General features: G+C 36.0%; 1 protein-coding gene across 2 annotated transcripts; it reads left to right on the forward strand.

Annotated features, from left to right (window-relative positions):
- The first annotated feature begins 4,046 nt into the window (after positions 1-4,046).
- On the forward strand, positions 4,047-12,972 carry LOC139140497 (uncharacterized). 2 transcript variants are annotated; one of them, XM_070709802.1, is made up of 10 exons: positions 4,047-4,269; positions 5,245-5,817; positions 6,155-6,208; positions 6,923-7,011; positions 7,371-7,655; positions 9,455-9,559; positions 10,374-10,409; positions 10,576-10,620; positions 10,889-11,002; positions 12,564-12,972. In XM_070709802.1, exons 1-10 carry the CDS (start codon positions 4,218-4,220, stop codon positions 12,720-12,722), a joined length of 1,512 nt encoding a protein of 503 aa, XP_070565903.1. In that variant the 5' UTR covers positions 4,047-4,217; the 3' UTR covers positions 12,723-12,972. The 2 variants fall into 2 exon arrangements, with proteins under 2 accessions (XP_070565903.1, XP_070565902.1); XM_070709801.1 differs by having other exon boundaries at positions 4,093-4,299.
- The last annotated feature ends 4,042 nt before the right edge of the window (positions 12,973-17,014 follow it).

The following is a 17,014-nucleotide window of genomic DNA, read 5'->3' on the forward strand; positions in this document are numbered from 1 at the left end:
CTCATGACGGTGACACTTGTAATATTGTTTGCGTGAATGATAAGACTTATTGTAGCTATTTTTATACCTTCACATGGGGGCTTTTTAAATTCTGGTATATAAGAATAATCAAATTTCAAAGAAAAAAGGTAGGGCCTAGGGTCTCTATGCTTGATTTTCTACAAATGAACGGTGAAAAGTCGCTGTTTTCGTGATCATCAATAAATAAAACCATTCATTTTAAGTCCATGCAGTCAATGAAACGTTCACATTTTTATCGTACGAAAACAAAAAAGTAAAATTTTGAACAGTAAAGATAATTAAATGAAAAATGCGTGAATAAATGGAGTTTTATCCTTTTTACCAAATCTGCCATTATTGCACCCAAAATTTCACAGATTAAAAGCTTTATTTGATGGAATATTTTATATATTGTCAATTTTGTAAAACTTTTTAAGTAGCATATAGGTCATATATGTCTGTAGTTTTTATCAAAATTTTTCTTCAATAGGTTACCCTGCTCAATTTTTCACCATTTGGCAAAGTGTAGCCAGGAATTCACAATTTGCATACTCTTTCATGATCATCATTTGTGGTTCCATTTAACCGACCAGATTTGGATTAACTCGTCGGCTTAAATTGATGAATCCAAAAAGTCCAATGATGCATTAAAATGAATCAATTTAAGAACTTACCTTAGGAATATGACTCTAAAAACTGCTGACAACATTTCTATAATCACTAAAGAATAATTGTGGATGCGTTAAAAAAGAGTAGTGTCCAACATCTGCGAACTGCGCAATACGTATTTATTTTTTTCCGCATACATCCCTTATAAATACGCAGTTATATGATAGTTTCGGGGGGGGGGGGACTTGAACAGTTTCGGTCATATAGAAGGGGATTTGATTTTTTGCGACTGAGGGTAGGTCTGAAAAACATAAGATCGCCATCAAAATTCCTCCAGCCCCCCCCCCCGCCCCCCCGCCATTATTTGTGAACGCAGCCTTATCGTATTTTATATTATTCTTCACAAAAGTTGAAAATGGCTAGAGGTTTATATATCCAATGCGCAGCACTAAGTGTGACATATAGCTATATATTCAGTTATGCTTAATGTGTCAAAATAGGCACTGTATGGATATTCAAATACAACGGTTATGACTCAATTAGTGTATTCATAGCTTGGATCACGAAAACCTACCGCTAGTGGCGCACTTTACGTCAGCGAAACGAAAGAGGTCAGCAGAGCTCTTAACGCTTTAAAGTCAATGGCCAACAATAAGTCACCAGGTTCTGATGGCCTTTCAGTGGAATTCTATAAATGCTTCTGGCATATTTTAGGGTCTGACCTAATTGAAACATTTAACGCTTGCTTTAATTCAGGGGAATTGACGAACAGCCAGAAACTTGGTTTAGTTTCTTTGCTCTATAAAAAGGGAGATAAGGCAGACTTAAACAATTGGAGACCGATAAGTCTCCTCAATGTAGACTATAAGATTCTTGCAAAAGTAATTGCTAATAGGGTGCGGAAGGTAATAGGCAAAATATGTAGCCCAGATCAATGTGGATACATCCCAGGGCGGGAGATAGGTGATAATATTGTCTTTACTAGAGATATTATTGAATACGCTAATTTTACTGATAAACCTCTTATTGTCATAAGTCTTGACCAAACAAAAGCTTTTGACAAGTTAAACAGAGACTTTCCTTTTTCAAGTCCTTGACAAATTTAACTTTGGCACTGACTTTATCAAGTGGATAAAAATTCTTTATAATAATACTACATGCAAAATTAAGTGTAATGGCTTTCTTTCTCGCAGCATTCAACTTCAGAAGGGTGTGAGACAAGGGTGCCCCTTATCACCGTTACTGTATATCATGGCAGCAGAAGTGCTAGCCGAAAATATTCGTAAAGATGACAGCATATCAGGATTCATACTACCAGACAAACAAGAGGAAAAAATTAAGAGTTTTGCAGATGATACGACTCTTTACTTGAGAAATTTGAAAAGCATTACTCAGTCATTGAAAATGTTCAACAAATATGAAAAAGCAACAGGTGCAAAGCTGAACAAAAAGAAATCCAAAGGTTTATGGGCTGGGAGTTTCAAAAACCGCACAGATTCAGTGGAAGGGATCGATTTTTCAAACAAGGTTTTAGAGATCTTGGGAGTTGGGTTTGGAAACAGTAACACATCTAGAGAAAACTGGAAAACAGTGATGGAAAAATTTACGAATTGCCTTAAGATCTGGAATACTAGAAATCTGTCGTTTAAAGGCAGAGCAATAGTAGCTAATATGCTGGCTGCATCAAAATTATGGTACCTGGCATCATTTGATCACGTACCTAAGGAAATTATTAATGAAGCAAATAGTAAATTATGGAAATTTATTTGGAGAGGTAAACGAGAAGTTATAAAAAGGGGTATTTTCATTCAAAGATATGATGACTGTGGCAAAAAAGTTGTCGACATTGAAGAAAAAATTAATGCACTCCAATTAAAGTGGCTTATGAAACTATTTGAGAAAAATTCAGATAAGGGGACCCCTAAATGGGCCAGCTTATCAAAATATTTCATAGCGAGTTATGACAATAAACTTAATAGTGATTATCACTACCTCCATCTCAATTTCAAAGTCAACAACAAACGAACCCCAATGGTGTATGGGGATATGTTAAATACCTGGAAGTCACTTAGACTTACAAGAGTGAATCTGCCAACATCAAAACAGAATCTTCTTAGAGAAGTTCTGTGGTATATTTAGAATGAAGGAAGTGTCCTCTTTTATGACAAATGGTCAAAGAGTGGAATTTTAAGGCTTAGGGACATCTGGAATGATGACAGAAATGACTGGCTTCAACAATGGGAAATAATTGCAAAAATTAGAGGAGGTACAAATAGACAGGTACAAGAGGAAATCAAAACAGAGTATGAAACACTCCTCAATGCTATTCCAGATTCCTGGAAACAAACCATCTCTTCAAACATCCAAAATGAAGAAAACTATGATATTTTAGACTTAGAGAATTATGGTCTGACAAAAAGTGAGGTCAAAACCAAGTCACTTTATTGGAAATTAGTTGATAAGAAATGGCATGCAGTCAGAGGTCAGATTGGTCAAAAATGGGCTGAGAATCTAAGTCTTACTGACAGCTACAAAGCTACTCTATTCAGCCGTCTTAATTCAACAGAAATTGTCAGCAATTCAGTAAATGATTTAAATTGGAAGATTTTCCATCGAGGCCTAGTCACAGGAAGCTTGGCCAAAACTTTCAATTTAAGTGATGGGAAATGCCATATTTGTGGCCAAGAAGAAACACTGGAACACATCTTATTTGAGTGTAAATATGTTAAAGAAATCTGGCAGAAATGTATTTCTTTCTTTGTCAGAAACCACAACTTTGATAATAACATCAATATCAAAAGATTAGCAATTGCAGGAATCGAAAATGATAATAATGCAACATCTGACATTATTTACTGTATTACTTCCTTTGTAAAATATACAGTTTGGAATATTCGAAATTCGGTTACTCTTGATGGGATTAAAGTTTCCCTTCAATCCTATGTCATGCAATTGAAATGTTATCTCTCCTCATGGATGAATACATTGTATTTCATTTATAAGATGATGAACAAAACTGAGGATTTTATCACAAAGTTTTCAAGCCTTGTAAGACTGGAAGGAGAAGAATGCATCCTGAATGCATTCATATGATGATCTTTGTTATCAAACAGCTAATTATTTGTTTTTTCAGACAAGACGCATTGTAATTTTAATGCATTCACTGTTATGTAGATTTGTTTTATTTGTGACTATGTTGAAATAAATTTATCTTTTTCAAAAAAAAAAAAAAAAAAAAAAGAGGTCAGCAGAGCGAGCTACTTATACTGCGCCAGAAGAGGTATCCATCCTGCTCAAAATTTACCAGCTGCCAATAACGTTAACAGCAAAGAACACCAAAAAGTGGAAACGTGGCCATCTCTACCGAAGGCCCGATTTTAATCAGATTAGGCCAGTTGCATATTTGCAGTTCAACGATGGTCACAAAGAGTCACTGCGCATACTCACATTAACTTATACGTGGAATTTCCGATCCTTTTCTTTAGAACGTTGTCTCTGCAGTAAATATACTGCAACGTAATGCGGGGACGACCCTCATTTTAAACGCTTTCCCTGTATCGTTTATATCTCTCTATGTATCCATCGCGTACCCTAGTTGAAATACCGTAATGGCGACAGCAGAAATGCCCGTCGATGAGACTGCCAACACACAAAGACGAGGCAAGACACAACATTTGGATGTCGACAGAGGTACGAAATGTAGCTTTTATCATTCAACGTTGAGTTGTTGCAGTGCACGTTATACGGGGACATATACTCCATTCTCAAAGCCTTACAATATTGGCTATTCTTTATCTTGTATCGGCTCCATTTTTTTCAAAAAAAATTGAAAAGGAACTAAAATTTTCCCAACTTTCTTCCCGTGAAAGTCGACTTATTATGAATATTATACGTTAAAGTTTCCTTTCATTCACAATGTTAGCAAAATTTCAAAGCTTTCACTTTCAACGAGCGTATTGCCACAGTTACGTGTGCTTCGATACATAGCGGCCGCCGCGTGGTATATGTATAGAAAAAGAGGAAGTTTAATAGCTGGTGAGCAGGCCTTCACTCAAGTAACGTAAAGCATGGAATCCAACCGATGTTAGGGGTGGACCATTTGATGTCGGGGGGGGGCAGTTGAAAAATACATCAAGCCACGGATAGAGGGAAAAATAAAAAAAAATGACGTGAAGTATAAAGATAACAATGCACGGACAGTGGTTTATTTTCGGCGTGCCTTTTTGTTCAGTGTATACGCCTGAGTTTCTTGTTCTACTCATTACAACATATATTGAAACACCATGTACTCACTTCCAAAAATTGCAGATACTGTCTCTAGCTCTTTCAGGATTTGACCACAGTATTGACATGCTCAGTTTGTGCAGACCCTGAAATATACCCGCTCTTCCGTCCTAACAACCCCAGTACCAGTGCATCCATGTCAGAGGTAGTTGAGAAACTGGTCACATAATTATGTTTTCAATGCCTTGTAAAGACGTCTCGATCGACGTATAACAAATTTAGGTAATTTCCGAGAGCACATTCTTAAACAAAATAATTCAGGTTTTCTTTTTCCGAACAAAAGTCAACAAATGTTGCACTTTTACTTTTTTATCTCTTTTTTAATTGACTCTGATAAATCTCGCGTTATAGGTAAGGCAGATGGAGATGCAATGGCAGATTACCCACAGCAAGCAACAACATTTTCTAACAGCGGAGACTCCTGCAATGATTCTAAATTTTCGAGCAAATCTATCAGTCAAGCGGGAACTTCTGGTATGCAGAAGCAAGTTTGGCACGTTACAGACAAAGCCGCCGCCGACCCTGACGTCACATCTACCGAGTGTGACGTTTTCTTTTCCTACAGCAGCAAGGACAAAGACTGGGTGATTCAAACAGCAGAGAGATTGGAAAGAGAGTGTGGCATAGAGTGCAGTTACGACTCAAAGGATTTCATCGGTGGCAAAGCCATCACAAGCAACATCATGAACTGCATAAAAATGAGCCGTAAGACTGTTCTTGTGTTATCTCCTGACTTTCTGCGAAGTCCATGGTGTGGATATGAAATGCAGATTGTTCTCAGAGAGCATCTTTTCAGAGAACAGAAAGTTGTAATTCCAGTCTTGCTTCATGATTGTATCATTCCCGATTTCATATCCCATTTGACATATCTTGAAGTTCAAGACCCACAGTTCTGGGAGAAATTTCTCGAAATACTGAAAACAGGTGTGTGGCTCTCTCTCTCTCTCTCTCTCTCTCTCTCTCTCTCTCTCTCTCTCTCTCTCTCTCTCTCTCTCTCTCTCATATATATATATATATATATATATATATATATATATATATATATATATATATATATATATAACACATATTTGTATTACAATATATATGCTAGTTAAACTTTTTTACGCTTTCACCTAACATTATTTTGATGATTTGCATAGTTAGCAATAACATTTACAAAGATCGTTCTTCGGACGTGCCTCTGGTCAAGTACCTTAACACCACAACTTATCTGGTCAATTAGCGTAACATCATGCTCTGGCACTGTTTTCCATTTCAGATAACACCGAAAATGAAACTCTTTCAGAACTGTTCTCATTCGGTCACGAAGCCGGTACGTTCTGATTTCATATCGTTTGATTTGTTTTGCTTTTGCTTTCTCCGTTCATGAGTCACAGGCTATCACAGGCTGTCTGAAATGTCTTCATGTCAGACTTATTCAATCGACAATGATATATGCATACATACATTTTAGAGGTCGTTTCATATTTTTAATCAAAGTATAAAAATATATTGTGTTAAAAATCATTGTGACATGTTTCAATCGAGTTTGTGTTTGATATTTTGGCCAAAATTTTTAAAAAAATGTGTGTTTTCTGTAACATGCATCCAAAACTTTGGGTAAGTAGGTCGGGGGAATTTTTTTATTTTTATTTTTGTTGGCAGAGACCCATAGAATACGGCACAATTAAAAGAGTTACTCGAAAGTTTTTGATAATGCGAAAAATATCTAGGGTCGGCGGATTCTGGGGTAGGTCGGGTTACAGCAAACAAAAATATTGTTAGTTTGGCCCTAGGAGTTATGCAGTACTTTAGTGGGTTTTTAATCTAAGTAGTGCATACTACCAGTTTCAGATGGTCAGTGCTGCGCATGTTCTGTAAATTTTTGAATTGAATATGAGAGAAAGTTTGGTTTGTTTTTTGTTGTTGTTGTTTTTTTGCTGTATCTGACTCATCAAACATGACATCGTCATATTTCAAGACATTAAATATGTGAAACAGTTAACGTCACCCATGAAGGTATCTGACAAAGGCTGTTTTATTTCAGACAAATTTAATGGCAAGACTATTGCCCGATTCTCGTCTAACCTGGATTCTTCAGACGTCTACAACACGATGTCTTCAAGAGGAATAAGGGTAACTTCACAAATTTTCGCGATGAATATTCTAATCATAAAGTTTCAGATATGTTGGTGGTGCCAATTTTATCACTGGGGGTTTATTTTTCATACCGTTCATTATGCCTATTGTCGGTTAAATATCAGGATACAGTGGACCGAATATTGAGCTTTTAGGAATAGACATCGACGTTAAAAAGTCGAATTTCTCCCTTACGTCATTTTACACTTCAGCAAGCTGTTGTTTTTTTCTACACAAACGTTCAGCCTGCACAAGCCTTTAAGATAAAAAGTGAATTCTGATATAAGCGTTGAAATTTCCAATGCTGTCAAGCAGAAGCAAAGATTTGAAGGACAACTGGTTGCTTACCATTGCAGGTCACCAAAGAAGACATCGATGGTGCTTTTGAGATCCTTCGTGAAACTACTCTATACCGCTGTTGTTATTGCTGTTTTCAATCCCTGACTCTGGTGATATTGCGTATCATCGCAATTGTGGTGATAATGTTGTATATCCTCTGTCAGACGGTGTTGTACTTGGGTATCCTAATATCTGACGGCCTCCTTCCCTGGGCTACCGGCTTTGAAAGCGACCCTACAAGTTTCGTGGTTTATTGTCTTGTAATTGTCATTGAGATCATGCTGATCGCATCTTTTTTCGTGGTAAGGCCTGTTTTAATCAGTATAAAATAATTCATTTTGGGGTCACCGACATACAAGATGACGAATTACTATTGCATTGCTTCATTACATGTATGTATGAATCCATTCACCACCTATAAATAGTGAGTACATATATACAGACAGATGGACGAACATGCACGTACGTAAATACAATATACATGAAACCGTGAGTTGCACAGAGGCACCAACCATTTGATTTTGAAAAAAGATCAACTAGGGGTGTTTTAGAGGTAAATGTTCTGTGTTCATATATATTGAACACACAGCGCCCCCATCCCCCTAATTTGAAAAAAAGGTCTCCCTACCGGCATCTTAAACTTCAAAAGTTCCAACTGCCACCTTTTTGCCACTTTTGTTTTTGTCTTTCCATCAGCAGGCTCATGAAACCAACTCCCCTACTCTTCTGTCATATACTAGGCAATTGTCAAAGTAGAAAAGTAATCATTGAACTGAAGATACACACAACACGAGGAAAACTGATAACTGCATAGTGCCAAATGTGAAAACAGATTCTGAGTACTGTATGTGTTGTGCACCACTTCCTATCTTCTTATTCAGTCGAATTTTACTCGTTCAATAACAAAGTACTTTAATCCATAGTATCAGCTGTCGCCGATGCCATATCATATAGCGACTGAACGTCAACTTCGAATTTTCTCTTTTAAAAGGTAGTTTGCGCGTCGAAAATGAAAGAATTATACTTTCGTTCGAATTTCCTCAAGCAAACTTTCAACCATTCTCTTTCAAAATCAAGAATAAAATTGGACGTCGACTTGCCAATTTGGTACTAGAGAAACAAGTTACGTAATATTTACCGATATTTCAAATTCAAAATGGCCGTCATCCCTGTGTTATCTCTTTTGGAGAAAATAAAATTCCCGATTTTCACAAAAGAAAGCCAGTAAAAAGCCTTATTGACTCCATTAGCTTCAAAATAAGCCCCCGCAAGATGTCGGCTAAAAGAGTATTGTATAAGTTTTGAGAGTCCGAATATCTGTCCTCGAGGTGCATTCTGCTTTGAGGCACAATAGTTGCAGGCCCCTAGCCGTTAATAATTTCTATAAAACAAATGCATTTTTCTCCTTCTTCGTCACTCCATAGCATGTTAAAGAACAAAGTATTAAACTTGGATGCCAACAGAACAGACTGTGTACAATATCCAACTTTGTTGTTGGCAAAGGAATTCTAGTCCGCACTATACATTCAGTTGTCAACAATGGCATTTTACATTAGAATAATCACGACCATACTCATCCATAATCCAACACACCAGGTCAAAATTCGTAATACATGGTCAATTGTTATAAACATAGACACAAAACAGAACAGAACAGACAGTAAGGCACTGGTACACACAACAAAGTCAAATTCATGAAAGAAAGATATATGGACCTCTGGCCAAAAGGCCAAGAAGTGATGTCCGGTGTTTCGAAAACAATATGCATTTTGTCATGACTGGAGGTGTAGTAGAAGAAATTTTATTTTACAAACAGACACGTACATCAAAAGTTGAAGCTCCTTCACGTTTTACATGTAACGAAATATATTTTCACTACTTTGGTTATTGCCTTAGCCTTACTGCAGAATACACAGGGCTGTTTCCAACTTTTGTGCATACATGACATTTCCCACACTTTAATATAAATATTTATTTGGTCATCAGCGATTCAGTGACCCTGATAATGATAATAGCATGACCAAAGTTTAGTGTCTCACGTACCATTACCGATGATTGTGACTTCGAAATCATTATTTTACCCCGAATACGTTCGTTACAGGTGAGAAGGATGGGACACAAGGCTGAAAGAGCTGTGAACTACGACCTTCTCAGTTACGATATCATCGTGGGATACATGAGAGCTAGTCGTTGTTCGGAGAAAAGGGTATCCTTTGCCATTGTCTTCATTGAGAATGTATTGTTGGGTTGATATTTGATAATTGATATTTGGTTATCATAAATTTCATTCTTTCCTCTATGCTAAAAGAGGCTTGTGGGCCATTTCTACTAATGGGACGTCAGTAAGAATGTACGATATTGGCGGCATATTTGTTTTCTAGTTGCAATGCGAGTGAAAGTCATTTATTGGCCATCACAAATAAAGGTGACGGAATTGCTTTTATAGCTTGACCAGAAAAAGACATATTATTTAATGTTACATTATATTATTTTGGATGGTAACAACAGGTGGTACCAGTCAATCTTTTGCTCTGCTTAGGAAGTCAGTTTTAGTGCCCTAAAAGCAAACATACTGATAGCCTGGTCAAAAAGTTATACTCGTTAGAACAGACAGGACATCATGACGTAATTTCCGTTATCCCGACATGAAAACATACTGACAGCCTGGTCAAAAAATTACACCTATCAGATAGACATGACGTGATGACTTAATTTCCGGTATCAATAAAAACACAGCTGAGAGGATCACGTCTGCGGTAACAAAGACAAAAAGTTTGGAAGTCATCGAAGCACATGTATATACACAAACCACTGTTCACTTAGATCACTTAGTAGGAAACCACCAAATTGATTCATTTGACAAAACATAACAGAAAGTTTAAAAAAACACATCCATTAGAATTTAAGTAAAAGTTAAAATTATGCATGACATTTGCGCTAAGCAATATCTGATTGAAGAATCATTGCAACATAAAATAATGTGCAATTTCGATGTTACGCTTTTCTTAACTTTTGGCCAGCTTCATGTGGTTTACTTCAAATCCTCAAAGTGCTTGGTAAGTACGGGCAAATAGCTCGGTCTCACATTTCTCTCGTTTTCGATGAAGAATACGGTTTATGAGCTAATGACGTAACAAAGTGAAATCAGCAACGAACGCTCTAAGTGAAAGCTACTTTTTTCAGCCTTTGTAAACCTCCGAATTTTCCCTTTTACAAATATAGGATACCCTGGAGAGATACTTAAGGGCGAAGCAAACGAAAGGAAAGGTATGTTTTTATCGAGTTTGTGCGTAAGATGGTTCTTCCATAGTCATGCCGAGCTTTCGAGAAATTGTATTATACAGCCTTTTTATCGCAAGAAAGTATGAATAATATTCATAAGTGTAGTATCATAAACTCAAAACCGAGGAGTGTACTGAGACTATCACTTCACAATGGTTAGCGCAGTCGGTACACACCCACCTTTATTTTTTCCGACTTTCCTACCCGAGCACTAAATCATACATTGCTAAACATATAGCAACTTGCATTTCAGTTTTCGAAGACCGGTGACACTTCAATTGAAGACAGCACCGCCAATAAGTATGATACCAGTGATTCACAAATCACCCCTTTGCTTGATACCACTGATTTAGAATCAGGAACTAAAGTAAGAAAAAGTTTCTCTGTGTGTGTCTGTGTGTGTCTGTTTGTCTGTGTAGGTGTGTATACTACTTTTTGTCTCGTGCCTATTGTTTGAACTATGTTGCTTTCTTTCAATATTGGACAGTTTGCTAGGCAAGTCTCTAAATTTAATGAAGCATTCCAGTTATCTGTATACTCTTTTACACATAAGAAGTGTCAAGATGACTGGTTATCAGCAATCTTTGAGACAAAACCTCTCCGCTGTTGGTAAACCCACACAAAAGAGGCGTCCGCTACCTGTCCACCAATACAATGGGGGAAAATTAAAATGAAGTTGGCACCTGGAGTTCATTGCAATGAGAACTGGCGCATTGAAAGTGCCAAAAAAACAAAAAGTCAAAAGTTAGCCTAGGAGTATGCTTTGCCAAACTATTTGTGAGGAAGTCTGGAGGTATACTGTACAATAAAAAGCACACAGAAAGACACATGTATTTAAACTGGCCAGACGTGACGTAATTACATCGCACAAAATGAAACAATATAGTTAATATTAGAATTGAAACTTTACAAGATTACATCCCACAATGATACATATACTTGGTGATGGCAGGTTACTCACAACGAATTGCACATGACAATCTCCTTCAACAATATGGCCGTCCCTAATCTTGTACAAAGCGATCACGTTGACAAGCCCGTGAACTGAAGACTGGTCGATTGATGGATTGATAATGGCGACATAGTCGCACGGCGAATTTGAATGAGCAATGTCTACGTTTTGCCTATTTTTGCCTCGACTGAAATATTCGGATTACCACTGCATGTGATTAAGGTGGAGCTGCATGTTGCCAACACAGTTTTTTAAAGCAATATTTCTCATCAAAGATGACAAGGAAACCCCCTCATATTGTATATTTTCAAGAAGCAGAGACTCTAAAGTTGAGTATGGTGGCAGTACTTTACTCGAAGTACGAAGGAGGTGTATATTTTGGGTAAAAAGCCTAAATTTTGGTATTAATGATAAAAATTAATTTAAGTAAAAAACATGACGCTTTTTTCTGAAATGTAATATGTCACTTGAAAGAAGAGTATATGTAGCAAAAACAACTATTTTATTTTGCAATATCTATCCTACTTCTAAAATGGCAAGGTTGAAAGACTGACACTCAAAAAAAGGTGATTAAAATCATGATAAGCAAAATTAAAATGCCTCTTATTCAAAATGTAAAAACTTTATTGCCAAACAAAATATCACTTCTTTTAAATAGCATTTGAAGAACATAATGTGAAAATGTCAGAAAGTTTGACCCAGCCAGAGTGAAGCTATTAAAATTCTATGGAAATTTTGAAATTGGGAGGAAAAGAAGCCAGGAAATCGGGAGATTTGCATGCATTTGCATAAATTAACACTTCTTTATCGCGCAACTTACGACTGCTTGACAAGCTAAAAGGTGAATCCAACCAATATTTTAATCTTGAGTTAACAAATTAAAAAGAATTGAATGGATATTTGCAAAAAAGTGATTTTTAGCAAAATACGCCGTATTGGGTTGTTGGTTTATCATTTAGTTTGTTCTGTTTTCCAGGAAACAGCGCGAAAGACCATTGCTGAGATTTGTGGTGACTACGTCCGAAAAGTCAATCAACAGAAGCTACGCAACCCTGTCAGAGGACAGCGCCACACACGACAAGGACTGTGCCTCTGTCAATATGTGGAATCCGAAAAGTTCAAGGAGTTGGTCTGATGATGTGTCTGAGAGATACTGTGACAATCGAAGATGAGACAACAACGGTTTCTCAAAATAAGATTTCAATGCAAAGATATGACATACTATCCACAGACTAGTAAAAACTAAGTATCAAGTCTGCATTCATTACTCTTAGCCAAAGTCAGACTTTGGTTTGAACTGTCATTCTAGGTACTTAGTTTGAACTTTTATCACAAATGGGAAAATTAAACATAAACACAATCACCGTAATAATTGTGTTACATTACGTCAGAGTATTGGCTCAATGCATGTAGTGTAAGAAATAAGCAGACAAAACGTAGCTAGTAGTGAATGACGAAAAGTGCCCGCGATGTTAGCACTGATGATGTTGCAGACGTCAACGGTTCGACAATTTCAAACCTGTTAATAACTTGAAACGATACGTTTATATTCTATTTGTCATTTTATGAAAATGAGGAAGCCAGGGCCTTTTGTTTCCATGCTAGGCATCGTACATAGGGAAACCATCAATTAGGCGTAAGAAGTAAGGTAAAGACAAAAAATTCCTCTGATAGTGGTAAAATATCAGGTTGAAATTTGTATGTGTCGGCAACAAGAATTTTTTTGATGGATCAGTTTTTAAATGGCTCTCAGAAAGTTTAAGATGTCAACTTACAGTGTTCACACTTTACTGACAAATAATGGTGTTTCGTTTTGTTTGTTTTTGTTTTTGTTTTTTGTTTTGGTTTTTTTCCTTTACTAGCCCAACAATATTTTTTTTTTAAAAGCCAGTGGCCTATAATACTGAATAAATAATATATATATCGACCAATCAACAATCAGTTGCCGAAGTGTAAATCAGTCTACTACATGGGGGCTATTTGTCCGTCGTAGTTATTATTGGGAAACCATTTTTCTTGTAGGCTTGACTCGCTACCTGTTTTCTCCGCCACTTATTACACCTACATATGCACTCAGAATATCCTAATGTACTTCATTGGAAATGTTGGGATCTCACGCAAGACTCCTCGCAAGGTGTCGGGCATTTTAGCGATGAGGTTGCTCGGAATCAAACAAAATGGAGGCTCACAAAGACCGAATTCAGATATGACCCTTTAGAGCAGTAATTTGTAATACTTTCGTCATTTGTAATACTGCAGTAAATTGTAATAAAATTTTGCGGTAGTATGTAATACTGCAGTAAATTGTAATAAACTTTGGAGTAATTTATAATAATTAAACTAGCGCAATTTGTCATAAAATTTGGAGTAATTTGTAATAACAATCACTGAAGCGATTTGTAATAAAATTTGAAGTAAACTGTAATAAAACTTTTTTGTATCCGTGTCCGTGACATTCTCGAGTTTCATGACCCTCTGTTAATGTTCAGTAAAGAGTGTTGTTTAAATGATCAAGTTCTTTGGTATATTTTGCATTAAAGAGTAAGTATAGCGTAGACATTGCTTGAAAATTAAATCTGATACTTTGAGGTGAGCATTATATACATGCATGCATGCATGTATGCATGTATATATGCATGCATGCATGCATGCATGCATACATGCACGCGTACGTACGTATGCATGTTATATTCCAAGACTTTTGTTTGGTGTCTGACGTTATTGAAACGCATAGTCTGGTTTAATGAAGATGTTGGGAAGAAAATCCAAAGACCTACGTTCTCTAGTACTGCTTTCAATTGAATATACTTTAGAGCTTTTGAACTTTTAGTAATTGGTCATTAATATTAGTTTTACAGGCAAGTATTGTTTCTGGAATTTGAAAATGTAAAAACGCAAAATTTAGAAAATATGTACTTGAATCGAACCTAAACCCATACTCTTTCTTGTATCGGCGACATAGGTGTAATTTGGCAATGTTTCCAGTGGAAAATATCCTATAACTTTACCATTTCCAATGATTTTGAACAAAATTTCGATACCTTGCAGAACTTTGGAAAGTCTTCCAATCATTATCACTCTTAAAGAAATGCTAGAGTTGTAAGCCTGGGAAGGAGCCAAACTTTTGCCGTTTGTCGTGAAATTTGGCTACTATCGCGCTAGGTATACAATATAACCAATAAACTCCTTGATTCATTCGGACGAAACTTTAGTGTGATATAGCCCCGCATATAAGTATTCAAAAGTTCATCTCTTGCTCAGTATATTTGAAGAAATAATACCGTTAGGTTATTGACCAAACCCTAATGATGTAGTCAATCTGAATCTTGGTTAGGTTTAGGTAGGCTGTCCCCCAGTAAGTTACTTACGAATGTAATTGAAGTAGTTGATCATGCGATTGTCATTGCTTCAGAATGGTGTCAATTTAAGTTTTAACGCTTGAACAGTGCTTGTTGATGACTCACTTCTAAGGGAAGGATAGCAGGGCGCCCCCTACGATTGCTAGATAGATAGAAGGCCATCTGTTACCTGCGGGGTTACCTGCATACCCATCTATTCCTTTTACATGTTAAAACTTTGCTAAAACATGATTAAAAGAAAACATGTTTGGTCGAAATAAAAAGGATATTTAATCAGCGTCTGCTCACTGACTAGTACCATCATTCAAATTAGAGATTGGTTTATCAAAAAAAGCCTAATTACAATTTACTCCAAGTTTTATTACAAATCACTTCAGTGATTGTTATTACAAATTACTCCAAATTTTATTACAAATTGCGCTAGTTCAATTATTACAAATTACTCCAAAGTTTATTACAATTTACTGCAGTATTACAAATTACCGCAAAATTTTATTACAATTTACTGTAGTATTACAAATTACGAAAGTATTACAAATTACTGCTCTACAGACCCTGAAGTTTTATTTAGAAGAGATGAAGCCTGCACACGTATGTTTAAGATGCTGCTTCCATGACCTTTCTCTTCTTCGCCGAATGCTCGAGTTCAATTGACTGATAAGCCAACTAAAGATAAATGATCATAATTCCTACGCCATTTGTGCATTTAACGCCGGTAAAAAATTGTTGGCCATTTAGTTGTTGGTTGGTGGGTTAAATTAAAATATATCTACTATGTGCATTCTGTAGAGGATGATTATTCATCTCGACAATTCAAAAAATACACATTCCTAAATTTATATGTAGGGCATTATATTCATATTCTATTCTATTCTTATACAAAGACACTCCAATCATGCAAATGATAAACCTCTGAAATGGTTTGAGAACTTAATAGAGTGTCATAGGATCTGCATAAACTTTTATCATTGTAAAAAAGGAATAAAACTGAGAGAATATCAATGGGAACCTTTCGATTGTGTAATCCCGTGTAATAGATGTTTGTACTTTTTCCAAATAGTCCATGTAATGTTTAGCCTGCCAGCAGGTAGACTCACTAGAGCATAAGTATTTACACTGTATATATATATATATATATATATATATATATATATATATATATATATATATATATATATATATATATATATATATATATATATGTATATATCAGCAGAAGCGAGATATATACACTGAATCTGTGCATGAAGAAAAAAACTACTGCCGTCATATGATCGATGTATGTCAACGTCTTATGTTAGGGAAGTTATTCTCGTACTGATATTCGTTTCCTTTTTCGTTTTTGATTCGCTGATAGAAATTGGCATTTGAATTCCAGGCTTCGACCATAAAATAAACATGTAATGTTTCAGAATTGTTCAGTATTAGCTTCATAGTTCGTAATGACTGATAGCGAGTATGTTAAATCAGCATACAATTTTCTTACGCAACGAAAATTATTTTTTTCTGCAATTCGTTTCAAAAATATTCAATGAAAACTTGAACCAGTTGTACAGTTGTTTGCAAACACGTCACCAGAGATTACCTTACGAAGTTTCGGTAAAGTGATGTTTGCACTTGTGCATTTGTATTTTTAGAGGTTTACCACGTTTAAGCTTCTTGCGTAATGGGTACAGTTCAATTACAATGCAAAAAGTCCCATAAAAGTTACTGTTATCTAAATCAAAAATTATTAAAAGTCCACATCTTTGATCAAATAGTGAAAATAAAAAATACCGCCATTATGTGCCAGCGTGTTTCAAGTTGAATAAAGTGAGAAAGTGCTACAAATATTTGGGAGAAGAACTACATAAACTTGCACTTTCTTACTACGGTTGAAAGAGCTCTATTGCAAAGAGTATGTTTTCCACATTACTGTGCCCCATCAGTGTCTCTATCGTTCTGTAGACTGGTACCTATAGTCTTTAAAAAATCTTATAAGATACACATAGTTAGAAAGGAAAAAAGATATTGTGAAGGCATGTCTTTGAAATTGAATTCCAGATAAAATTCAAGAAAAATATTTACA

Source organism: Ptychodera flava, chromosome 9 (assembly GCF_041260155.1).
Source record: "Ptychodera flava strain L36383 chromosome 9, AS_Pfla_20210202, whole genome shotgun sequence".
NCBI lineage: Eukaryota > Metazoa > Hemichordata > Enteropneusta > Ptychoderidae > Ptychodera > Ptychodera flava.